This window comes from Clupea harengus, chromosome 7 (genome assembly GCF_900700415.2).
Source record: "Clupea harengus chromosome 7, Ch_v2.0.2, whole genome shotgun sequence".
NCBI classification, from domain to species: Eukaryota; Metazoa; Chordata; class Actinopteri; order Clupeiformes; family Clupeidae; genus Clupea; species Clupea harengus.
In genome coordinates, this window is record NC_045158.1 from 14,742,894 (window position 1) to 14,770,294 (window position 27,401).

The 27,401-nt window shown below is 39.6% G+C and overlaps 4 protein-coding genes across 4 annotated transcripts; all 4 read left to right on the forward strand.

Moving 5' to 3' along the window:
* Positions 1-71: 71 nt before the first annotated feature.
* On the forward strand, positions 72-1,231 carry LOC105901102 (C-X-C motif chemokine 11-6-like). The gene is made up of 4 exons (XM_012828496.3): positions 72-189; positions 351-474; positions 635-724; positions 872-1,231. The coding sequence occupies exons 1-4, from the start codon at positions 132-134 to the stop codon at positions 882-884; spliced, it is 285 nt and encodes a 94-aa protein (XP_012683950.2). The 5' UTR covers positions 72-131; the 3' UTR covers positions 885-1,231.
* Positions 1,232-8,531: 7,300 nt separating this feature from the next.
* LOC116221013 (C-X-C motif chemokine 11-1-like) lies at positions 8,532-9,820 on the forward strand. Its single transcript, XM_031569970.2, has 3 exons — positions 8,532-8,638; positions 9,345-9,471; positions 9,612-9,820. The coding sequence occupies exons 1-3, from the start codon at positions 8,581-8,583 to the stop codon at positions 9,724-9,726; spliced, it is 300 nt and encodes a 99-aa protein (XP_031425830.1). The 5' UTR covers positions 8,532-8,580; the 3' UTR covers positions 9,727-9,820.
* Positions 9,821-12,141: 2,321 nt separating this feature from the next.
* On the forward strand, positions 12,142-13,844 carry LOC116221014 (C-X-C motif chemokine 11-like). The gene is made up of 3 exons (XM_031569971.2): positions 12,142-12,257; positions 13,086-13,212; positions 13,351-13,844. The coding sequence occupies exons 1-3, from the start codon at positions 12,200-12,202 to the stop codon at positions 13,466-13,468; spliced, it is 303 nt and encodes a 100-aa protein (XP_031425831.1). The 5' UTR covers positions 12,142-12,199; the 3' UTR covers positions 13,469-13,844.
* A 4,568-nt stretch (positions 13,845-18,412) lies between these two features.
* On the forward strand, positions 18,413-19,845 carry LOC116221015 (alveolar macrophage chemotactic factor-like). The gene is made up of 4 exons (XM_031569972.2): positions 18,413-18,603; positions 18,955-19,081; positions 19,267-19,350; positions 19,462-19,845. The coding sequence occupies exons 1-4, from the start codon at positions 18,534-18,536 to the stop codon at positions 19,526-19,528; spliced, it is 348 nt and encodes a 115-aa protein (XP_031425832.1). The 5' UTR covers positions 18,413-18,533; the 3' UTR covers positions 19,529-19,845.
* The last annotated feature ends 7,556 nt before the right edge of the window (positions 19,846-27,401 follow it).

Consider the following 27,401-nt stretch of genomic DNA (forward strand, 5'->3'; position numbering starts at 1 on the left):
GATGCAATGTTTAGGGAAACCCCCAGATCTGACAGAATAAATACAGGCAAGTTTGCCACTGTTTGATAACTTCACAGCCTCACGTCGATACAACATCTGATACAGACGACAGATCATCACCCATTTCAACAATGAAGTCAGCAGCTCTCATCTCTCTTCTTGCCGTCATGCTCTTTGTAGTTGTGAAAGGTAAGGGATCCAGTCATTTGTTGGCCATGTTTTTTTCATACATGTGAAAAGGTTGTGTAATTTGTGAAATAGTAGTCACAATGTAAAAAGGGACAGTGATACAACAACATTATTGTCTCAGCTGGACATCCTGTAACAAAGGTGGTCACGTTGATTTTCAGGGCAACGGGATACTCAGGGCAGATGTCGGTGCCAGGATGGAGGGGCCAACGTCATTCTTCCAAAGCGAATCCAGCGGCTAGAGGTGTTCCCCCCTTCCCCCTCATGCCCCAACGTGGAAATCATGTAAGAACATTATGGTGTTATGTCTTGTTATTGCATGCCTTGTTGAGTTTGATGTGTTATAACTGCATGCCTTGTTGAGTTTGATGTGTTATAACTTCATGCCTTGTGGAGTTTAATGATGGTCTGTGAATCTGTTGTTTACATCTATCTGTGTCCACAGTGTCACTCTCAAGGACAACAGAGGACAAAAGTGCCTGAATCCAGAAAGCAAATTTGCCAGGAATTACATCAAGAGTGCCGTCAAAAAGAGGTAAAATAGTTTAGGTTTCCCTGTACCAATTTTGGCTTGTAGAAGAAAATCAAAGACTTGAAATGAGATATACTGTATACTGTATAGTGTATATGTATTCTAATCATATTTATGTAATGATTATCTGTTTTTTCTGTTGTTTTGCAGGAGTGTAAAATAAAATGCAGAGTGCAGAGTGCAGAGTAAATTGCATTGGACAAGTCCACTGATCTCTCTCCGAGGTCAGACAAAAGACAGCTATTACTTTATCCACATCAAGAACATATCAGCAAGAATCCCAGGTGTTTCACATGGATGTTATTTTTTTATTTTATATTTGAAATGTAATATACCCTTTTTTGGGTGTGTTCTTGTCAAGTGTTATGTGAAATGTATTGTTTGCATGTGATGTTCATGAAGATATTTATACTGAATGTTGATATAATTTATACAATGTTGAATTTTGTTTTACATGTTGATTACGATACTGTTGTAAATATGAATTAAACAATAAAAGTTTACTGAAAACAATGTGTCTGTTATACTGTCATTTAAGTTATATGCAGGAAAAGATGTTAAAGGGGAACTTTGGGATCTCTACACCTGGCGCTATTTTCACATCCTTTTGTGTCCAAATTTTTATGAGGGACAAAAACGATCTAAATCAGTCCAGTATTGAGTTAGAATGCTATAACCGGCTGTACAATGTTATCCCATGGGGCATGCATCCACAGCAAAAGTAAATCACTTTTATTACACACTGACAGGCTCATAATGTAATCATAAGTGTCTGACTAAATGGAAAAGATCCCTACAGAGATAAACCTGTGTCTGCTTACCTCAATTACTATAAAGAAACTGTAGAAAATGACTCAGGTCATAGAACCTGAGCAGCAGGATACAGCAACAACACAAAGCTGCCTCTGTGAGCATTTCACTGCGGTTTTCAAGCAGGCACCTTCCTTCATCAGTGTTTTGTTGAATTAGGCCCACAACACCTTCATAAGGCTCATCAGCCGTGTCTGGTGTCCAAGACCAACCATCCTCTATACTCAGGATGGGTTACAACACATGACAACACAACAGATACACCTCAAGATACACCGACAACATTTCACATATTTCAGTTTTAGTTCAGTTTTAATCATGACCCCAAGACGTTTTTGAGCTTCTCAGCCACAACCACTGCCTCGCATTTTTCAGCTGTCTCAGACAACTCTTTTGATTGATCATCCTTGAAAACCAAAATCCAACAGATGGGTTGTGCTTAATTTTGCTACAAAACCTCTAACACCTATCTCCACTGGTCTTTTGTGAACTTGTCAACCCCGTTGCTTCGCTTCCGCCACCAGTTCCGCATACTTTAGCTTCTGCTTTCAAATGCTCCCTCAAGCCTGATATTGCCAAGAAATTCATGGATAAGCTCAGGCAAAAAGGTATGGCAACAGTTTTTGAAATCCAATTTTACCATGAGATAAATCTATAGAAATCAATTGAAGATAACTAAGTGACTCATAAGAGAGAATGTAAAACCATTCACAGCCTACAACTGTCTTAAATGGAAAATAAAATGTGCTGTTTACTTACCCTTTTTTCCATGCGAGAGCAAAAAACTGTCAGAGAGAGCAAAAAACTGTCATTCCAGAGTTTGATGAAAAATCTTTCTCTCCCAGACAGGAACACATATGAATGCAATATTTCTCTCCCACTTTCTTTCTGTCACACACACACACACACAAATACACAAACCCACACATATTACATCTATGCACTCTCACACACACACACTGGTTCTCTGCATGGTAGAGAACGTTGGGGTATCAGGCTAGTTATGGCGCAGCCTTCAGTAGAGCCTTTGATACCACAGCATCACCTCCAAGCCAAGGTCCTGCAGTGCTTATTATGAAAACCCACTTATCATCACACATACCTCATGTACCTGTAGTGCCCCTCTCTTTCTTTGTCTGTATCTCTTGGGCAAACACAAACATATATATATACGTATATACATATATGTGTATATGTGCAAGCCCACTTGGATATGAGAATACACAAGAGCATACCCTGTAAGACTGACATGGGAAATTATGGCTGTGTATGACACTGCTGATGCATACACAGAATAATTAGTACTATTCACAAAAAGAGCACTAATACTCATAGATAGTGATTCCAAGCAACACTGAAAAAGGTTAGTCAATAAATTGACAGAAGTCTCCATGTCACATTTAATTTTCTTTTCTAATTCCATTCAGTCTGACACCACTACTTCTCACCATGTTCACATCACTTTCACTTCCCAGGCTGCAATGCTTGAGGAAATGGGTCTCACATTTAATATATAAATTTGAATGGCTTCCTTTCATGGTAAGGATTTTGCAGAAGTGTATCTGACAATGTTGTGTAACTACAGAATTATAGTGCTACTAGAGAATTATAGGTGGGATCTGAAACTATTCCTGTCCTCTTTCACTTTCACTTACTGCCCATTACACACCATCTTCCTGGAAACATAATATATTCCACATAAATGAACATATGGATTATGTTATTGTTCATTTCAGTTATTTTTATTAAAAAGTTATGACTTTCTTTGGTTTATATTTCACCACAGTATTTTATTTTAAGCATTAGGGTAGTGAAAATCAACAAAAAGGTTTTGGAAAGTATCACTGCTGTGTGTTTCAGTGATATGCACAGACTACAGGAAACTAAACAAACTACATTTTGTTGTGTGTCATTTCTGAAAAGCATCACTCAAAAGCACACTGAATGATGCCATCCCCCAGCAGTTCGAAATGAACACGTTGACAACTCAAGTCATTTGTTTATTAAACATTACAACCACGTTAAAAGTCACTGGTGTAAGCCCCATCTGGTAAGTTTTACACAATCACAGGTCCTTAACAAACTAACAGTTGTACACAGACAATGCAATAAAACAGGATAAAATGTCAGAAAAGCTTTGTTTTAAGAATTTTGTTTTGCTGTCCTAAAATGTAGCTATGTATTGTATAAATAACTTAATGTTACTAGGATTGTCTTGAAATGATTTGGAATGAACAAAAGCGTCTACGAAACATAAAGTGATTTATTTGGCCTTGATTGAAAGTACATGTATAGGGTTGAGCAAAAAGTAAGAACTTATTTACATTTCACACATTGAACTGACATAACATTATGTAGCTGATAATGATGATAATCAGGGACGTGCACAGGGGGTGGCTAAGGTTGCCCGGGCAACTGCCCGTTTGCACTCATCGAGTCAAAGTGCCTCTCCGAGGGAAAACATAAATACAATTTAAATAGTAATTTAATAGTATATTTAAACAGCTGCCGAATTTCATGTAGACCTAGATAAAACAAAAAATCGCCACCCGAAACATTTCATAAAGTAGCCTTATTCACTTCCAGTCGATAAGCCTATGGGCAACGAGAGTGGAAGTCAGTAGGGGAGGGCAAAGTAACTAGTTTGGGCATGCCCCCTACTCTGTTTACTCTACGGTACTGCACGCGACCGGCACCTGAGTAGGGATGAGAATTGATAAGATTTTAACGATTCCGATTCCATAACGATTCTTGCTTATCGATTCAATTCCTTATCGATTCTCTTATCGATTCTTTTTGGGCAAGGAAAAAAAAGAGTACAAACGGTTTATTTACATTAATTTTCTTTTATATAATATTCTCTGAATAGATGATGCACCGCATATACAGTATGTATACATTTACATGTTTTAAATAACCAAAAACAAACCTAAGAATAGGTCAACAAATTCTCAAAGTAGGGTCCAGAGACCCATAGTCCAGGGATCCTTTTCCTTGATGGGGTGCTAGGGGGTCCCAACAAAGAAAAAAAGTATTTGTTTTGACTATAATTCCAACCATAAGTAACAGAATGTATGACTGATTTGGTAATGGGTTTCATACAATTTTTGTAATAAAACATCTAAACTCAAAAATCAGATGGGGGAGCCTGGAAAATAATCTTATCATATAGGGATCCCTCCCTGGTCTAATTTGTGGCAGTTTAGGGGTCCTTGATATACCAGAGTTTGAGAACCGCTGTGCTAAATAATATTTGAACTTGCCAATTACAGTGCTGTTTTTTTTTTTTTTAAAGTGTATTCTCCTTGAACTAACAATAAAACTGACATAAACAAATAGTGAAAGCTGGTTTACACAATGAAACCAATGGCACTAACACAATAGACTGTTAGAGTTTACCTTCAATATTAACAGATGAAGCGCTAACGTTAGCCGCGCTGCTGTTGCTTGGTTGAGATTCATTAACGTTATCCTCACTCCGTAGCGCTCTAAAACGAGACATTCCTGCAAAGTTATTGCATGCAGTATGGACAAATGTTTCGAAGTAATGGTAGTTTTTCCCCCCTTTGACGAAAGAGACGTTTTGCAAGCATTGCAAGTGGCCCTGAGGTCATCTTTTTGCGTGAAATATAACCACACCTCTGCCTAGACGCCATGTTGGCAGACATACCTAAACGGCACTTACATGATACCGGAATAAAAAAATAAAAAAATCTAAAAATGTATATTTAAAAAAAAAAAAGTATATATAGTATATATAGCGGAATCGAAAAAAAAATCTATTTTTTAATTTTTTTTTTAGATCGATAGCGGAATCGAAAAGGAGTCGGTCAAGGAATCGGTCCACTGGGAACCGGTTCTTAACAGGAACCGGTTCTCGATTCCCATCCCTACACCTGAGCCTGCATTTCTTTGCCTCAAGAGACGGTCACGGTTGTCTTCTTCTGTGTTGATGAGCAACTGCAAGTTTTATGAAATTAATTAAATCTTCTTAAATCAGACAGCTAGCTTGGCTACGAGACAACCAGCCCGTTATCACATGCTAATTTTTTGGTAGGAAAACTAAGCTACATATCTGCTGATGGTAAGTTTCTAACATTTCGTTTTAACAAGAAGAATACATTATGGAAGTAATGCATCACATGAATTATTTAATTCAAAATGGTTAAATGCCTAAATCCTATCACTAGTGTTGTTAAGTGTAGTGCGGAATGCCTAGGGAAAAGATTACACAGGAGAGAGAGAGGCAGCAAAGGGGAGCACATCCCTGCAGGGTTGGCTACAAAAAAGCAAACCAGCAGGTGAGACAGAGACATTGAATTGTGATAAAGATAACAATGTGTAGGCTGATTAATTCATCAGACTCATATTTTTAGCCTACTAATGGCAATGTATTATAATTACATTACATTTAAGATGAAGAGCAACCATAAGCCTCCAGACCAGAGAAAAATGTGGACCTGGAGACACATAGGACAGGCAGACCTAAGTGCTGAATACCAAATATGAGATGAAAGGACCATGCTAGAAAGTACAGGGATAAAGAGCCAAATGCTAAATAATTGTAATCTTTAAAAAAGTATAGGCTATTTTAGAGATCTTTTCAAAGATCTTGCCTGAGCAGAACAGAAATAACATACCACTGCTTCTAGTGGGCCTTATAATAGTAACAATAATATATCATTGGACAGATGATGAGCCAAGTATATCAACTGCAGACAAAGACAAAGAGCCAGAGCCAGAGCCAGACCCAGATGAGAACAGAACAGACTTGGAAAACAGGGAAAGGGACGACACAGAAAGTCAGGACAGGATGCCAACAAGGGAGTATATTGAGATGGAGAGTGAGGCAGAATCCATGAAGGGGGGGGGGGGGGGGGGGGGGGGGGGGGCTGCCCTTTTTTCTGGTCAGAATGGCCCTTCCTGTGCACGTCCCTGATGATAATGATATCTGGCTAAAGAATAGAAAAGAATAGAGTAGAATTATATTTCCTCTGCATTCACTCATTTCCATTCTTCATTTGACATCTCAAACAAAACCAACTAATTTCCCACCTTCCACACTCTTCCTCACTTGTGTGTTACGACCCGGCTTGTAGGTAAGCAGCATCATGCCCAAACCCATAACTTAATTTATAATTATAATTATTATTTTGGTGGGGGGAAAAAAGGTAAGTGGAGTGCAAGCTGCTTGTCCTGCCGCCAGGTAAGCAGTCGCATAGTGTGGGAGAGAGAGTGAGAGGGGTGTGTTCTTAACGGCATCTGGCACCTGCAGGTGATCACAGCTGATTACAGGTGTGGATTTTAATGATGGTCTGTGTATCTGATGTTTATATCTATCTGTGTCCATCTGTAACATTTGATGTATTTGATGTCCTTGTTACTGACCGAGAGTTCAGTCATCCAATCCACCAAACAACTCAAAACAAGAGTCAATACCAGCAGGAGAATACACTGTTAAGCAGAGAATTTTGGCAAACTTTATGTTGAACATCATTGTAAAGGTAAATAAACAGGCTTTCCAATGAAAAATATGTTGCCAATTAGCATTGTAACAACAGAGAAATAATTGACCAAGCACAAATTTCCAAACTTCTTTTTCAGAGTTTATATAAAGAAAACCTGTACTTTTTTGTTGCTGTTTTGCAGGAGTGCACAGTAAGATTACAGCAGGATAGCCACCAAAGTGAGGTACAGCATTGCTTGCTTAACCATAGTTTTACATTCACAGCAAATTAAAGACGTTCGCCTATAAGGGTTTTGAATGAGCAAACCGTATAACCTATGACAATATGCATTTGTGCTTTTGTAGGCTGTGATGACCATTCTTTTCATCATGTCTGTTTCAGGAGTGCGGGGATCCCTACGATCGATTATTCAGCCTATGGAGTTATAACCTCATCACAGTTACCAGCTATAACGCACAGTGTATGACCTGCAAAAGGCAGCTAATAAATAATAGTAAAATAAGTATTTTAGTACTTTAGAAATGTACCAGGACAAGATGCAACATCTAGTTTTCAATTCAAAGCATTCAACGTGAATGCCATTTGTCAAATCTCTGTTGCTAATTGCATTATAATTAGAATCCTTCAGTGACATAAAAATACCAGACATTGTACAGTGAATCGTGCATGTATGCTTTTGCTGTTCTTGTGGAGGTTAATGTTAGAAATAGTACGTGTTTGTGTCATAATTGTTTGTAAGTGAGATTATGTTGCTGTGTAAATGTGAATACATAATAAATATTATATTATATTATAAATAAATAAATATTATATCATGTGAGTACAAAAAAAAACAGAACGTGTTTGATTTGCACTGTTACGACCACATGTGTGTGTCCTGTGTTTCCTTTTTACTTCCTTCCCTCTCTGTAGCTCCTTCCAGGTTGTGCTACACCTGATTGCCGGATGAAGTGCACCTGGCCTGGATTAAACCATTTAAAATCTCCAGGTTCCATCTGGCATTTTGTGTTGCTGTTGTGCTTTGATATTGTGTCTTTTATAGTTTTGATCTGGAGTCTTGGGTTGTTTTGTGTCTTTGTTGATGGATTTGATGGTTTTAAAGGTGTTTTCCGGTAGTTCATTTGGGTCAGTGGTGGAATGCTGTTGGCCCAATAGGGCCGCCCGAGGGTGGGGCGTAACAGTACCTTTGAATGGAGGCAAGGCAAGCACAGCAACACACATTTTCATATTTTGAAAGAATTTAAAATAATATCTCTCATCCCAGTAATGCAGAAATTCAAGGCAAGGAGTTTTCAATCTAATCATGAACTACTATTGTTCTGCTTAACTGCTTAAGTAAGAAAGGAAACTGCACTTTCACTTTTGATTTCAGCCATGCCTCTAGGTGCATAACACTCATGAGGGTAACATCCCATTCTGTGCAATGTCTTGGGTTTCCCCAAGCTATTTTGAATGCATTACAATACTATTGCCAGCCCTCCTTCTCCACTATAAGAAGACATCAGGACTGTCCTGTTGGCATTACTCTACAGAAGACAACTGGTACACTTTGAGTGTGAGATTTCCCACTGACATTCAAAGATGAATGTTGTTACAACAACTCTGCTTCTTCTGTTGATGACTGCACTGATTGCCAATGGTAAGATTATCTTGATGCATGACCCTTTTGTTTGATGTATTGGAGTTCATTTTAATCAATAGTATGTGTAATGACAATGTACAGGTGTTGTGTGTGAGATTCATTAAAGCATGCACATAAAGAAAGATAAAGTTCCTTGAGTTTTGAGATTAGAATTGTAGTGCCTTCTGGGGACACATGTCCATACTATTGGTTTGTTGAAGCTCTGCTATGTAAGGGATATAACGTACAGTCATGTTAATGTTTATGTATTTGTTGCCGTTTCGTGACTTCCACTAGGAAATAATAGTTCTTCACACAAATGGAACTTTAAAGTTTCAGGTGTTGCGTAGCAATCTATTACTTGCCAAAGGCAGCGGCCATTCATTTATTGCAGTGGTCATTATAAAGAAATATTAGACTGTCCGAATGTTGGGGTTGCCCATTAAAATCAATGGAATTTTTTGCAACATTCTGAGGAGCCGTATAATAATATATCACACCAGAATATAAAGTCTGATCTGTAATGCAATGGAGTTGTGTTCTGTAAGGTTATATCTGCAGCCTCATGTGAATATTCTTTCATGATTTATATTTGTTATTAGTCTTTCATTTTATAATTTATTGAGTACCATGAACATGACTGGCATTTTCTGTTGTCACACACAGTACATTCTTTGGTGTAAAGCAACACGCCAAGTGAACTCTGTTCTTCTGGTTCTTCTAGGTTTCCCAATGAACAGGAGCCAGCGTTGTCTTTGTAAGGGGAAGCCTATAAATGCTGTGAGGTGTACCAACATTGATATGGTGCTTTGGCTGCCTGCCAGTCCATCCTGTGATAACACAGAGACTGTGTAAGTGACCTGTGTGAAAATACACACAAACTCTCAATTTAAAATAAATAAATAAATAAAAACTGCAATTCAACTGCAACTAACTCACTCTAATGTGTTTACAAAACCTGATGATTTGTTCCCCCAAATCATTCTACCAGTGTGAAGCTGAAGACGGGAAGAAGAGTGTGCCTAAACCCTGCATCAAGACAGGGCAAAAAAATTCGGTCATCAAACTGCCCCAACAAATGGATTTCTGTGCAATGTAAAAGCTGATGTGAAAATTAACGTTTCTTTCATATCATAATATCACATTTCTTTAATTTATTATGTATCTATTTGCTATGATATTGTACACCTCAATAAATATTGACACTCCTTTCTCAGTGTATTTGTGTCTGTGTGAATGGGAAGGGAAATCAGTCGATAGACTGGCCAAAACAAAGATTAAAACCAAAGCAAACCCAAACGGGACAATAACACTTGGTGAAAGGGTAATGACTTGGATCACATGAAACCACATGCCTGGGTGACAATGGGACATGTTTCTTTTTCCACAAAGATGGCATTTGGGCACAAAAACAGCATTTGTGCCAACACAAAGCAAAATGGAGTATGGAGGCAGAAGAAAGAGATGAGGGGGGGACCATCTGAAAAACAAAGCCACCCCTCATAATAAATCCATGCAACTGGTACTGGTACACACACACACACACACACACACACACACACACACACACACACCATGAAACTGACAGAGGGAGCACATTAACATGACCCCCCTCACATGAAGGAGACAAATGAAAGGTTTGGCTTGGTACTCAGAGCCCAACATTATATGTATTTGACTTCACTATCATCTTGGAGTTTCCGTCAACAGTGTCCAGATGAGGGACATTTTCCATTTCCTTTGAGGAATATTGTGGCCTCCCACGAATAAAGACTGTGTCCTCGCCCTGCATACCTATTATACAAACATGCCTAAAACGGAGAACCTGACCTAAACTCGTTTTGTCTCCTCTTCAAATTGTTTGGGTCTATAAGGGAATGAATGGCTCACATAAATAACACCTCTGTTTCCGGGACACTTTTTATTTCAGAATCAGGTTCTACCCCTTCTAATAAAGACATTTGACCCCTATATTGAGCGGGTACAATTTTTTGTTTTCTTAGCCTAACAACTTTTTCAGTATCTGTTAATTCAGCCTGTAGAGGTCAATAGGTCACACGCCTGAAAGGCTGCATACACCACACAGATGACAATTCCCCACTTTTTATTTCAGAATCTTGCTCTACACCCTCTAATAAAAAAATCTGACTCCTACATTAAGAGGGCACAATTTTCTACTAATAGATGGCACTAAAAACTACACACTGTACCTTTATGTAGAAATAAGATTACAGGCAATTCAGAGGGAATAAATCTTAGAGATATGGGAATTCAGCCCCATTTATTTTTTGTGGACCCCGTAATGTCATTTACTATGACATTTACTAGTGTGTGGGTGTGTCGCCTGAAATCGGTTTGCACTATAGTGTGTACACAGTACACTTTCACAAACACACATCATCCACAAGGGGGCACCAGCTTGCTTCTTGTTTTCCTGTTGGGCTGATAGAGAATGATTTGGCATGGTGAGAACAGTAGGCCGGTTGGCTGAAAGTTGAGAAGTACTGGACCCCTTTTGTGTGGATTTCTCTTTCCCTTTAGGATTCATTTTGTTTTCGTTTTGTTTGTTACTGGGGTTTTACAGTTTCTTTTTTTTGTGGGAGTGTGGAGACAGAGCTCCACGCTTAGGCAGTTTGTCAATTAGAGACATCGCTTTGGCTGACCCCAGGGCCTTGGATGTAAGATGGTGCACTTATCCACTTAGTTTTCGTGCAAACGGTCTAACACATCTAATGCACACATTTAGATTCCAGACTTTGGTTTGGGCAACTTGTAAAATCCATAGACTTTTGTTGTGAGCTCTGTTGCCAGACTGGAGTTCACAACATTAGGGATGCACCTTCCCACAGAGGGAGTCTTAACAAACAAATAACGGTGAAAAACACAATATTAGAGTGTCAAGCAAGGGCATCACACTGTTTTTGGATGCAAAATAAAAAAAATAGGTATAAGAAAGACCGGATGGAATGAAATGGTCTGACACCAGGGAAAAAAAGTCAGAATTCAGTGGCCTCTTTACCAATGTGATTATGTGTATTATGACCAAACCACAAATCAATTAGAAACTAAAACTAAACCAAACATTAACATAACTAAAACGACAGAGACACGCATGACCACATTCAAGTGTCACATTCCCTGGGGGTAATGGGACGGCACACTCAACACGCTGATCATGAAAACATAATAAACTTAACAGGCTAAATATGCTAACCGAAATTAGTGGGCTATGCTGAAAGGCAAGCACGTCAACACACATTTTCATATTTTTAAAGGATTTAAAATAATATCTCTCATCCCAGTATTGCAGAACTTCAAGGCAGGGAGTTTTTAATCTAATCTTGGACTGCTATTGTTCGGATAAACTGCTTAAGGAAGGAAACTGCACTTTCACTTTTGATTTCAGTCATGGCTCTAAGTGCATAACATCCCCTTCTGTGTAATGTCTTGGGTTTTCCCAAGCGATTGTCAGCCCTCCTTCTCCACTATAAGAAGCCATCAGGACTGTCCTGTTGGCATTACTCTACAGAAGACAACTGGGTACACTTTGAGTGTGAGATTTCCCACTGACATTCAAAGATGAATGTTGTTACAGCAACTCTGCTTCTTCTGTTGATGACTGCACTGATTGCCAATGGTAAGATTATCTTGATGCATGACCCTTTTGTTTGATGTATTGGAGTTCATTTTAATCAATAGTATGTGTAATGACAATGTACAGGTGTTGTGTGTGAGATTCTTTAAAGCATGCACATAAAGAAAGGTAAAGTTCCTTGAGTTTTGAGATTAGAATTGTAGTGCCTTCTGGGGAAACATTTCTATACTATTGGTTTGTTGAACCTCTGCTATGCAAGTGATAGTGTATAGGCATGTTGATGTATATGTATTTGTTGCCGTTTTGTGACTTCCACCAAGAAAAAAATAGTTCTTCACACAAATAGAACTTTAAAGTTTCTGGTGTTGCGTAGCAGCCTATTACGGTAGTAATTCATTTTTTTTCGGTGGTCATTATAAAGAAATATTAGACTGTCCGAATGTTGGGGTGGCCCATCAAAATCAATGGAACTTTTTGCAACATTCTGAGGAGCCGTATAATAATGTATCACACCAGAATATAAAGTCTGATCTGTAATGCAATGGAGTTGTGTTCTGTAAGGTCATCTCTGAAGCCTCATGTGAATATTTTGTGTAGCGGCCGTGGAGATCTCGTGCAGGAGATAGTTTGTATACTATAGCCTACATGGAGAATACCAAAACAAATTCCTAGTATCTGTATACATGGCGAAATAAAGTTGAATTGATTGAATTGATATTCTTTTATGATTATATTTGTTATTAGTCTTCTATTTCATAATTATTGTTGAGTACCATGAACATACCATGAGCATTTTTCGTTGTCACACACAGTACATTCTTTGGTGTAAAGCAACATGCCAAGTGAACTCTGCTTTTCTGCTTCTTCTAGGTGTCCCAATGAACACGAGCCAGCGTTGTCTTTGTAAGGGGAAGCTTAGAGATAGAGTGAGGTGTACCAATATTTCTGGGGTGCGTGTGGTGCCTGCCAGTTCGTCCTGTGATAACAAAGAGATTGTGTAAGTTACCTGTGTGACAATACACACGCACTCTCAATTTAAAATAAATAAATAAATAAAAAACTATAATTCCTTAACTAACTCACTCTTATGTGGTTACTAAACCTGCTGACTTGTTTTTCCAAATCCTTCTACCAGTGTGAAGTTGAAGAAGGGAAGAAGAGTGTGCCTAAACCCTGCATCAAGACAGGGCAAAGCAATCCAGTCATCAAACTCCCACCCCTCTCAATGGATTTCTGTGCAATGTAAAAGCTGATGTGATTTCTTTCATATCATAATTTCACATTTGTATTTATTTATTATGTATCTATTTGCTATGATTGTACATCTCAATACACCTCAATACATATTGACACTCCTTTCTCAGTGTGTTTGTGTCTGTGTGCATGGGAAGTGAAACCAGTCGATAGGCTGGCCAAAGCAAAGATTAAAACCAAAGCAAAACTATATGGGACAATAACACTTGGTGAAAGGGTAATGACTTGGATCACATGAAACCACATGCCTGGGTGACAATGGGACATGTTTCTTCAGTTTTCTTTTCCCACGAAGATGGCATTTGGGCACAAAAACAGCATTTGTGCCAACACAAAGCAAAATGGAGAATGGAGGCAGAAGAAAGAGATGAGGGGGAAAAACCAGAATATTGTTCTACACCCTCTAATAAAGAAATCTGACCCCTACATTGAGGGGGTACAATGTTCTACTAATAGATAACACTAAAAACTACACAGTGTAACTGTATGTAGAAATGAGATTACAGGCAATTCAGAGGGAAAAAATCTGCCCCATTTATTTTTTGTGGACCCCCGTAATGTCATTTACTATGACATTTACTAGTGTGTGGGTGTGTTGCCTGAAATCGGTTTGCACTGTAGTGTACACAGTACACTTTCACAAACACACATCATCCACAAGGGGGCACCAGCTTGCTTCTTGTTTCCTGTTGGGCTAGCTGTATGAGGTCCTGATGGAGGACAATTCGGCGTGGTGAGAACAGAAGACCGGTTGGCTGAAAGTACTGGACGAGTTTTGTGTGGATTTCTCTCTCTCTTCCCATTGGAGGCTGAGGCTACGAAGCTCCTTAAGGGCTTGAAGGTGCGACTTTTCTTTTAGCTATCTTTGCGTTCCCTCACAATTATTTTGCATTCCCTCGCAATACTCTTGCATTCCCTCTCTCCCTGCCTCCTGCAGATCACTGTGACGCTTTCTTTTAGTGAGTAGTTGTTGAAGTTTACTTTCGTTGATTACAAAGCCATGCTTATCATTAAGCAGTAAAGCTATATCCGCATATTTAATGCCAAGTACAACTTTGAGTTGATCGATGTCGTATTGTTGCATGGTAGTGGCAAATAGACCAAGAGTGGTGTAATCGCTAATGGATTGTGAAGTAATGCAAAATGTAAGCTACTGCGTTGGAACGGAACACGTATTGAGAGGGAATGCAAAAGGATGCTATGGAACGAAAATGTAGGTCACACAAACAAATTCTCACAATCAAAAAATCTTACCATGAATCTTTTCACGTCTCCGTACTTCCCTACCACTTCTGAAAATAAAATATCACCACAATGAAGACAAAGCTTCTCAATAAACGACCTCAATACATGATGAATTGTTTCTACTTTAGAGTACGGGGATGCAAAAATATGTATACGTATGCAGACCATTTGTAAAAAAGTCAGGGAGATCTACAAATAGTATGGAAACGTGTGTGTGATGTATACTATGTTATAGCTAGTTTGATCGCTTAAGTGGGCAGATTGTTGTGGTAATTATATCCTGTCCTGTAACATTTGATAGAAAAATTTAGCAATTGTAGCCATCTTGTTGTTTCCCCCTGCGGTCACACTTTATTTGTATGGTCCCCTACAGACTATTTACAGAGGCTCAGGTCGTAAACAAACTCTGTTAACTACAATTTATAGTTAAGGTTAGGGTTTGGGGTGTATGTGTATAGTATAGAGCAGGGGAAATGTCTCGGTGTCTTTGCTTCTATTTATGATCCCCATCTTGAGTCAACATAACTCCCAGGAAATCAAAATGACCCTGTTGCATGCAATTGTAATTTCACTATATAGCTAAACAGATCTACTACATTAGTTTATGTTCAAAACCACCATTTGCTACAGAATTAAATCCGTACATTTAATTTACGTTAATTTGTAACACTATATTGTCTTGCTTTCCACGGGGGAATCATAGTTAAGAACACTGATAGGTTGAAATTGGTCTAGGTTCATGGCGTTCTTCTCCTTTGGAATGAGACTTAAATGGATCGTGTAGAATGCAATCCAAACTTGTTCTTTTTCCTTACTTCTTCGTCTGAGGAGCTCCACACTCTTTAAGGTTGACAAACTACTCTTTACCTCTGCCTGCAGTACAGTAAAACCATATAATATAATCTGCTTGTTTCCATTGCTTCTTCAGCTGCCTCCTTTCTCAAATCAGCCTTTCTATTTTTTTGGTGCCTGCCTATAGCTTACATGTTTCCTTCTTAGTCTGCTTGGTTTGTCCTTGCTGTCCACCGGCTGCATGATGCCCACCATTCTGTGCAAGAGTGCTGGGTTCCCCTTCTGTTGTAGCAGGGGCACTGATATCCTGTGGTGCTTGGTGCTGCTGGATTTGAACAGAGTGACTTGAGCAACTTCTACAAGTAGTGCTCAATGTGGGGCCCCTATCCTCCTTCATCCAGGCATGTCTTCTTTACCTGGTCCTCAAGGCTTTCAGTGAAGTTTCCTTCCTCCATCCACATATACAAACCTCAAGAGCTTTCCCCTTATTCCCCAAACTGGACAAATCCATGTTCTTCCCTTTTCTCGTAGTCGAAGCCATGCCAAAAGTCCAAAGCCAAGTGGTCTGCCTGTGATCTCATATCATACTGATTTTGACTATTAAGGTTTCAACTCACTCCTTTTCTCAAATATCCCTCACTCTATTTATCCAGTCTAATGTCATTTTGTTAATCGTTGCTGCACATGAGTCAGATTCAGAAACCGGTTGTGGCAGTTGGTCCATGTCTGCAGATGCAGGCACAGCGTGTGTGGGTTTGTCAGTTCTCTGTGTGTATGTACTCTTACAATGAGACCAGCAGATGGTGCTTCACACCAAGTGTTGAGCAAAGAGGAAACGAGTTAGGAGGGAAACGCTTACAGAAACAGTCAAAGAAAGGTGAATGAAATGGGTTAACGGAACAATGTTTAAAAACACTGATATAACTGGCACAGGCCTCCAGAGGGAGTTATCTGATATACTGTAACAGTCCAAAGGCACTGTATGTTCATATGCAGTGGCTGCAACCTCTCAGCCGACATGCAAGATCACATACTATCATGAGTCCATCAGTGTAGGTTTAGGTGTAGTAGTAGTGTCATTTTTGTGTTTTAAACCTTAAAGAGCTTTACACCTTAAAGTTCTATTTACTGTGCGTGAGTTTGAAATATACGCTCTTCCTTTCTGTACCTGAGGTCTAATGATTGCAATATGAATTTGGTGACAACAAACAACATTTTTGCAGGACCATGGGAACCTCCTTTAGGCAGACATAAGTCACACTGTAACATACTGTATTGTTTGATAGTGTGCTAAGAAAGAAGAGGAATACAGTGCCCTCCAGAATTATTGGCACCCTTTAGTAAAAATGAGCAAAACGAGATGCGAAAACATTCTTTATTGTTTATCCTCAAGATCTTTCATTCAAAATATTCACAAAAATCTAACCTTTAATTGAAGTAACATAATTGAAAGAAACATTAAATTCTTATCATGAAACAAACATTTTTTTTTCTTTCAATAATTTTTCTTCAATGAAAAGATTTTTGTGAATATTTTGAGTGAAACCATGAGAATAAACAGCAAAGACATTTTTCATAGCCTGTTTTGCTCATATTCACTAAGTGTGCCAATAATTCTGGAGGGCGCTGTATGTGCACATCTGTCATTTTCAAATCTTGTCTGCATGTTAGAACACAAGCATAGTTTTAGTTTGTGGTCTTTTCCTGCCTAAGTTCAGAACTGAGGATTGCAACACAGGAAGCTGCCATCAAGTCCCCTTTGCTTGGTTGGCCTTTCCACAACAATGAAAGTAAAAACGTTTACCAAGAATAACATTTCTCTGTAACACCCCCTTAGTTTTCTGTTTCTGTGAACTTGAAAGAAGAATTGAGCTCTTCTACTTGATGTTTGTTCCCGTTTGTTTGTTCCTGTGTGTTTGTGCTAAATATGTTAAATATCGTGAACAGCATGATACCCTATCTTTGTGCATTTTAGTATCATCAGTGTGTTTAGTTGTTCATCCTACTAAGTTAGGTTGGGATGGGAAAAATAAGTATTTTCATAAGAATAGATGTAGACTGCGTGTGTGTGTGTGTGTGTGTGTGTGTGTGTGTGTGTGTGTGTGTGTGTGTGTGAGTGAAGCGAGGGCCTAAATCCCTAAAATAAAAACATGTAAATGCAGTGTCCTGAATTGCACCCTTATCAGTTCATGCCTTAGTGTCTCTAATGGGAAGCATGTGGTTTTCATTCATCAGATACGCAACCATAGCTCTATTTTAATATTGCTTGTTCCTTACTGTGGTTTGACTTCTGAACCCCCTGTCAAATGTACCAGTACTTCTACATCTGTCCCTGGTGCTAACTTTTGTCCTTCCTCTGATGTTGCGGCACATGGCTATATTACAAAATCGTCGTCGTCATTGTCATCAATACAGTTTAAATTATTTTGTAAACAGACTTAAACTATGCTTCTTTGGAATAGATATGTGTGCAGCTGCATTCTTTTATCTTCTAATAACAGTAATAATAGGACAAAGTATTTAAAGGAAGAGACTTGTTGATGGTAAGTCTTGTGTTTCAAAGGCAGTATTTAAATGTACAAGGGTGTTGGAAACACTGGAAATGTGTTGCAACCTGAAACTGTTCCAGTTGTATTTGCGCACACGCGTGCACTAACACACACACACACACACACACACACACACACACACACACACACACACACACGATGAAATTGTGGCAGACAACAGTGGTCTCTCTCTGTGTGTGTGTGTGTGTGTGTGTCTATATACATTGTTTGTAGTTTAACCAGAAACCTCAATTTTGTTATTTTGTAAAATCATCAATATATTTAAAATCAGTAACATTGGGAATCTATGTAGGGAATTATTTTGAATACTCGTTGAATACTTGTTTGTCTGTAGTAATGGAAATCTTTTATTTATTTATTTTCACTTCCTGTTTCGCACTGTCTATAAACCCTGTGCAACCCACAGGGCATCCTAAAGCAGGAGCAGCATCAAGGGGAGACCTCAACACACTCAGAAATGAAGATGGCACTCCAGTCCCACATGCTGCTGACTGCTACTGTGCTCTGTGGCTTGGCTCTTGCTGTTGGTGAGTCATTTCAATCTCATACCTGTGTCATCTCCGTAGAACACTTAAGAGCTTTTGTAGAATTAAACTAACCAGCAAAGTAGTACATAAATTAAGACTAATAGATGACAGCATGTAGAGCAACCAATACAACCCAAGAGAAAAAGTAAAATTGCCATTCCATCTCTACGGTAATTCCCTTTGATAAGTATTGAGACTAGCTTAATAGTTATCTTAATAGGCACCATTATAGAATGAATTGCCTTTGGGTATCAGTAGATATTTTTAACTCCTGTTTTAAACAGAATAAACACACTGTAAAAAGGCTAAAATTGTATGATCATCTGTACATAACTTTTTGTGTATCTCTAGCTTTGCCAGGCGACATCCCAAGATGGTGCCGTTGCAGTCGCACCACCAATGCCTACATCCGCCCCAAGCACTTTCAAAGACTGGAGGTGATTTCCCCGGGAGCTTACTGTCGCCAGACTGAGATTATGTAAGTCACTATCCGTTGAAATACACTTACAGTATTACTGTATGCGTGAGGAAATGTGAGTAGCACATCTGAATAGTATGTACTGTATATGTACTGTACATTATGGTATATTTATATCTTTTATATACACAGTAAATGTGTTAAATATATTTATAGAAATCAATCCTTGTTCTCAAATATGTCAGTGTTACACTGAAGAATGACAAGACAGTTTGTGTGGCGCCTGAGGCCAAGTGGATCAACAGAGTCATTCAGAAGCTGATGCAAAGGTGCAGCAATTTACACACACTAGTTTACTGTATGGAATTATCAATAAGAGTGTATTGTAATTTGTAAACAGTATATTGAATCATTTGTTTTACTGTGATTTTCCTGAATAGTAAGGAAAATGTCAACAGTCTTCAAATCTCCCCAACTGCCTCAGGAGACATTGTGACAAGAGCTTGAAGATTTGGAAGCACCGCTGGTCTTCATCTAGAAAAGGACAAATAAGTCAACAGGAAACATTTCCAAACTTGCTTTATGCACATTTATTGGAATCAACACAAATATTTGTTCTCCAAAATGTACACTTGTTACCCTTGCTGACAAGAATTTACGTTTGTACATTTGTGTCTTCAGAGCCTTTTTGGAAATGGTACTCTTCTACTCGCTTTTCCTTGCCTTTTTCCATGTTTATACAAATTCACATACACTGTAAAGAACTGCTCTGAAACTAAACAAATAAAACATGCTTAAGATGAGATATCTTTCTGTCTTTGTTTATCCATCTTAGCTTAGCTGTGTTCATGTGATTCAACTGATAGAGCAAGATGCCAAACAGCAACCTCTAGATCAGGGGTCTTCAACCTTTTTCAGCCCAAGGACCCCTTGGCTGAGAAAGACACTGAGCAGGGACCCCCACCCCCGCCGCCCCAAATTTGGGCCTGATATTCATATATTTTATTTGGAACTAAGTGTCAGTCACACACACACACACACACACACACACACACACACTCCCCTACACATGTTTGAACATAATTGCAAATCATCTGTGACACACAACTCGTTTAAATGTATTCTGTTTATTATTGACATTTTTTCTCCCTTACAGTTAGCCATCACTCTATATTCAATTAGGGAGGGACAAAGAATTGAGTAGCTTGAGAAGCTTAAGTATGGATGAAATATCTCATACCTAGTGAGAGATCTGACGTTTGAGAATTCATCACTCATGTCTTTGGCAACAAGATTCTCCCTATGAAGCATGCAGTGCGTCATACATGGCTCTTGCACCGCCTGTGCACATCGCGACACATTTTGGCCAGGGTATATCATGTTCACGGAAAAAATTGTTCTATCACTTTGAAAATCTCTGAACTTGTTTTACGTCCAGGCAGCTGCTTACAGAATAGATATTCCTCCTGCATCTCATTTTGGTCGACAAATCACAAAAGCTAAAAGCTGAGCGTCGTTTGACACATCGGTGGATTCAACAAATTGTAGTGCAAAATAATCTGCCTTTGGGAGTTTTGCGACTAGTAGTGCCCTCACATCAGCTGCCAATTCATCAATAGCATTGGGATGCTTTTCAGTTTTTTTACGTACTCATCCTTCCCAAACATTGTTTTGCACATATAGCTGCTGGCAATATTAAACTTTCCGCAATTATGTATGGCTGTTTGGTCTGAGCGACACGTAATTCAACTTGATAAGAGGCTTTTAAAGTTAGCTCGCACACTTTGGCTGATTGTCTCATCAATGTCTGCTGGCCCTCAAAAGATTTTAAACAGGTAATTCAAAATGATTTCAAGTGAGCATGGGTTGTCTTTAAGTCTCGTTGCAGCTTTGATGGTTTTATAGTTTCGTTTGATAGCACGGGAGGGAAAACCACGTAGTGGTTACACTGGTAATTCGTCACCATCGGTCAAGGCAAACTTCAGATAATTCTCTGAATATTTACGTGTCTTCTCCCGTTTGGCTTTTGGCTGTTCGTGGAAGGGGTGTTGGCATCCTCTGAATGTAGGTAATCTGAACCGCCATCAGTGGTGTCTGACGTGGAGCTTTTGTTCCGAGAAATTACAAAACGATTAAAGCAGGTAACGTGTTTTGGCACCAGATAGCTAAATGAAGCTAAAAGTGCATATGTTGCCATGGTGATCAAATGATCGCGTGAAGACTCATGGGTAGCCTATGTATGATTTTTAACGAATAGAAAGCAATTTTTACGTTCTGTTTATGTTTATGTAGGCCTATTGGACGTTTTTAATTTTTGGAAGAGGGAAAAAATGCTTCAGATGAAATAATTTGGCGGACCCCCTGCAGTACCTCCACGGACCCCCTGGGGGTCGCGGACCCCCGGTTGAAGACCTCTGCTCTAGATAATGGGCAAGACACCCACGTAGCGCACACTCTGATGGAAGAAAAATAGGTTTGCACTGGGGTGCGTTTCCCTGGTATGATGACTAGTAAAGTGTAAACACTTGCAACTGTAATTCTTGCGTATCCTCACCAGGACAGAAGTCTGACAAACCTCTCATTATCACTTCCGTACAGTAGCCCATACTACATCTGGCTTCATACTGGCTATCCGTGAGCTCTGTGACATAGGTTTACCATGAAATGATGACTGCTTGAAGAGTCACATAAAAAGCATACGCCAGCATTCAGCACCTTTGACAATTGTGTTACATCAGGAAACTGCTGTTAGCGATGTTAGATACAGGATAAATCTATGCAGACATCCCAAGTCTCCCGGAAGTTCCGGGAGTCTCCCGCATATTGATAGCGACTCCCTGATGCCCGCAAATTACTTAAAATCTCCCGGAATCTAGAGCGTGCGAGCAAGACAGCGCACGCGAGACAGACGTGCTCCAAACCTCGTAAGCATCTGTGTAGTAGCGCGCGCACGACAGAGAGGGAGAGGCATAGACATAGTGTATACCAGGGGTACTCAATTAGAAACCCAAAAGGTCCACTCGCCAAATTTCCATTCAGTCCAGGGTCCGGAACAGTGACGGTCAAAATCCAAAAACATAACTACAACAAAAACGTTCAAACTATGCACAAAAGGTGATGTGGTCTGGCCTTATTTGTGTGAAAGGTGACACTTTTTTGTGGTTTAAACTTGGCATAAAATGTGTGAAGGCCAGGCGAAGGCACTGATGTAAGTGTTCATTAGTGAGTGTGCTCCTGTATTTGTTTTTCACCATATTCATGGTTGAAAAGGCAGACTCACAACAGTATGTTGAGGTATGCACGCTCTTGTTGTGTGGCTAATCTAACTATTACACTGCATGTTGCTTGGTATGATTGCAGATGGTTTATTTTTCTGCCCCTTAGCCTACCTCAGAGTTCTGCGGGTATTTTTGTTCGAAGTGTGCATGCTTTGTTTCATAGTGACGTTTCACCTTACCACTTTTGACAAGGGCAACCGTCTCGTTGCAGATTAAACACATCGGTTTTGTGCTCCCCACAGGCAGCACAAATGCATACTTGTCAGTCCACTCTGTCTTAAATTCGCGATTTTTGGAATCAACTTTTCGTTTTTTGTCGGGCTTAAAGCACACCATGATTTTCGTTTGCTGAGAAAAAGATACCGTTCACAAATCGATCTGCCCGCGTTGTTGCCATTGACACACACAACCTGCGTGACCCACAGAGCTCACGGCCAACATTGAGTGAGTGAGTTGTCATAGTGATGTTGTTATTACAGCTCCTGATTGGACCTCTGAATTGGACACGGAAGATAGAAACCACATACATAAAATATATAGCGCGAAATCACGCACCAATGAAAACTTGCTTGGATCATGATTAAATCAGAATGTTGATTTTGCCTTCGGTCCAAATTTGATTGCGTCTGGGTCCGGATCCGGACCGCGGTCCGCCTATTGAGTACCCCTGGTGTATACTATGTCTACGGGGGAGAGGGACCTAGAGAATGTGCGTGTGTGTGGCAGTGTGAGTGTGTGCCTCATGAAGCATCCTGATTGGCCTATTTCGTTAAGTCAACCAATCAATTTTCAGTGTGGGCGGGCTTTTATGTCCTCTCCCGAACCGAATTAATCAGTTCAGTGTATCTAGGAACAGGAGCACCAAGGCAGAGGGAGAGTACCCCAAAAAACGAAAATATAAGACACATTTTACAACAGACTATACAAAGGTTTACCCCTGTCTTAGAAAAGTAAATCACAAAGACAGTCTTGCTCGCTGTACAATCTGTAACAGTGATTTCAGCATTGCCCATGGCAGGTTAAATGACTGTAAAAGACATGTTGAGGTGAGTTCAACAAGTTTCATTTCATGTGCATATTATTCAGGCCGGCTAGTTGCCAGGGCTACATGAAAACAATAAACTCCTTAGACCTGTTTAAAGTTGCAATGGAATAAAAATAAAAGCAGTTAACATAAATAGTAAAAGCAGCATATAAATAGTAAAAGTAATCTACATATTTAAACATAATTAACAAAGAATTGCATAGGGCTATAGCCTATAGAATGATATTATGCTTTTATATATTTTAGGGACCACAACTTGTTAGGGAGTGCAGGGAAATAGGCCTAGGCCTACATGAAGGCTACAGGGGGGGGGGGGGAATGACTTTTTGCAGGTTGGGATGTCTGTCTATGTAAAAAAAATGCCACATGGACATTCCCCTCTATGTAGAAGTTCCCGTATTGGCTAATACAGCTGAATCTATATCTGATTTGAGCTATTAATTACAGAACCCAGGAGCCTCCCAGCAGGCACAGTTTATACTCTCTATTCTCTGGTCAATGTACCAGTACTTCTACATCTATCTCTGGTACTAACCTTAATCCTTCCTCTGATGTTGGGGCACATGGCTATATTACAAAATCATCATCATCATAAATACATACAGTTTAAATTAACTTGTGAACACAGACTTAAACTATGCTTCTTTGGAATAGATGTGTGTGCAGCTGCATTCTTTTTATCTTCTAGTAACAGTAATAATAGGACACTGAGGGCCTCATTTACTAACAAGATTGCGCCTGTTTCAGGTGTAAAATAGCGGGTAAAAACCTAAAACCGTATTTATCAAAGGTGGCGCACTTTAGATTACCGCTGCTGGGAGTGTATAAGGGAAAGTGGGTGTTCGTCGCAAAGAGATGGGAGGAGATGCGTAAAGTGCGCCTATTTATGTACCCTATTAGTAACGAAACAAGAGGTGTTTCAGCATGACATATCAGCTGCTAAATGAAAACTATGTGACTGCGAGAAATTTGAAAAATACGAATATCAGACATTTTATTTTTTTTAAATGTTTATATTTGATATATCATTTAATATAGGCATATACAAAATTGTCCCACCAGCTAGCGGTTCGGCCAGGCTTTACCCAGAATTGCCGGTCATTGTGTGGTTTACTTTAAACCGTATTTTCACCCATAGTTCAAGCAAACCGAACGTCTAAAAATTTCAGTTGTCCCTGCCCTGTCCACGCTACAACTCCAGTTTTCAAATGTATCTGCCTAGGGCAGCATTTTTGAAAAGCCTGGTTTTCAGTGTTGGAATGCGCCGTTTTAAAGTAAGGGGTGTCGTGTATTCCTACCAGACTATTTAACGGGATGCTATGGAGCAGTTAACCTGGCTATTAACTATCCTAGCTATCTCTAGCTTAGGGAACCATATTAACAGTTTGCAGTTGCCTGTGTGTGATTAACTCATGTTAATATGTGTGAATATGAACTTGTGAACATAAACTCGTTAATATGAAGCTGCACAGGCACCCTGAGGGGTAACCATAGCAACCCAGAAACTGTTCGCTGAAAAGTTGAATTTCCCAATATCAGCTCACCAATAAAAGACAGTCTTGAATTCAAAGTGATCACAACTTTTAATGTGGACGGAAGGGCTAAACGGAGAAATATTTATGAGTTTCTATATTTACCTGGGTTAGTTTGCTGTAACCTCGTGAACCAAAAGCTCTAATTTTAATTTGAGCTCATCATCCATGGTGGAACACGTAGGCTCTTCCCTATTTTAGTGGAGTGCTAAATAACACTAATGGGCGGTGTTAGGCGCAGATGACGCGACGATGTTGTTGTTTGATAAATAGGATGCAAAATACCGTGAGTTATTTGCGGTTTGGCAAAGGCGCAGATTAAGCTGCGGTCGCAATGTTAGTAAATGAGGCCCTGAGACCGTAGTAATGGGATATAATATTTGAGTCTTGTGTTTCAAAGGCAGTATTTGAATGTTGGAACACTGGAAATGTGCTGCAACCTGAAACTCTAAAAATATCTTCCAGTTGTATTGGCACACACACACTAATACAAATCATGGTGCCCTCGTGTTTTCTCTCATTTCTGCTTAGTATCAGCGTGCCTAATTCGTGAGCCTGTCGACAGAAAGACTAGGCTACGATCGGAATAATCTTACTGGCCCAAAAAAACGCTGAGGGGCCAGAATTGGCCCGGGAGGCCGGCAGTTTTTTTTTATCGTTTTTTTTTTTTTTTCATGTCGACAGGCTCACGAATTAGGCAAACTGATGCTAAGCAGAAATGAGAGAGAACACCAGGGCACCATGATTTGCATTCTTAATTTCACCAGTCGTCTTTAACTGAACTTCAGGCCGACAGAAGTGTCGCAACAAGATAATTGCGTCAGTTTTGCAAACTGCAACAACTTCGGTGCATATGAGACACATGGGCTTTCCATTAGTGAGACCGGATAAGATGAACGCAAAATTGTCTCCCCATTCCTCTTTATAGGCTCTGTTTTGGTTGTCAACTTTCCTCTTCAGACTTTTTGACAAAGATCCTTCCCAGCTAATTATTTGCTAACTTCTCTCTGCACGCCATTTTCCCCAAACAATAAACATTGTTACATTGTAAGGAGGTTTGTCAACCAACTATTTCGAAATAAAAGTAGCCTGAGATAGACTCCAAATAGTAGCCTAGGTCTAATTAGGAGGCTCAATGTTGAAACAAGTCCATCATTGTTATTATTCACAATAGGCAAGGTTATATTGACAGAGGGGGCTAAAATAGAGTTCATTAAAATAATGAAATTATTCAAACAGACCACCAATGGGCTCATTGACATGGTTTATTATCATCAGTTATTTTTAGTAGACCTATCCATTCTCCATGTAGGCCTAGTTCATGGGTCGGCAACAGGCAGTCCCCGGGCCAATTCTGGCCCGCCAGCGATTGTTTTGGGCCCGTCAGATTATTCCGATCGTAGCCGAGTTTTTTCCCCCCCCTGTCAACAGGCTCACGAATTAAGCAAGCTGATGCTTAGCAGAAATGAGAGAGAACACCAGGGCACCATGATTTGCATTCTTAATTTCACCAGTCGTCTTTAACTGAACTTCAGGCCGACAGAAGTGTCGCAACAAGATAATTGCGTCAGAGCGAAATAAAAAAAAATAGGTTAATGTTTTGCAAACCGCGACAACTTTGGTGCATATGAGACACATGGGCTCTCCATTAGTGAAACCGGGTAAGATGAATGCAAAATTGTCTCTCCATTCCTCTTTGTAGGCTCTGTTGGTTGTCAACTTTCCTCTTCAGACTAAGACTTGACAAAGACATCATTCCCAGCTAATTCTTTGCTAACTTCTCTCTGCACACTAGTTTCCCAAGCAATAAATATTGTTACATTGTAAGGAGGTGCATCAACCAACTATTTCAAAATAAAAGTAGCCCGAGATAGACTCCAAGTAGTAGCCTAGGTCTAATTAGGAGGCTCAATGTTGAAAGAAGTCCATCATTGTTATTATTCACAATAGGCGAGGCTATATTGACAGAGGGGGCTAAGATAGAGTTCATTAAAATAATGAAATTATTCAAACAGACCACCAATGGGCTCATTGACATGGTTTATTATCATTAGTTATTTTTAGTATACCTATCCATTCTCCATGTAGGCCTAGTTGTTGCGAGTTCACGTAAGGGGCACCTATCGCACCGTCTAAATAGGCAGTAACCCAGATTCTGGCCCGGCACCTAATGGCGAGGAAAAATACTGGCCCGCGGCCCAAGTTACTTGCCGACCCCTGACCTAGATCATGGGTTAGACAGCCATGTAGTGCACACTCTGATGGAAGAAAAATAGGTTTGCACTGGGGTGCGTTTCCCTGGTATGATGACTCAGTGTTTCTCGATAACTTGAAAGACAGGCCTATACCTTACTAAAATTGTTTATTTGTCTACAAGCTTTTCTGACCTTTTTAGCTAAAATGTACGAAAAAAATACTAAAGTATCCCTTACAGAACGTATACCATAGCTAAGGACACTCTGACAAAGTCCTCGAAAAGTTAAGGTACAGCTACAGGTATAACTTATGAATGATGGAGCGCTAAG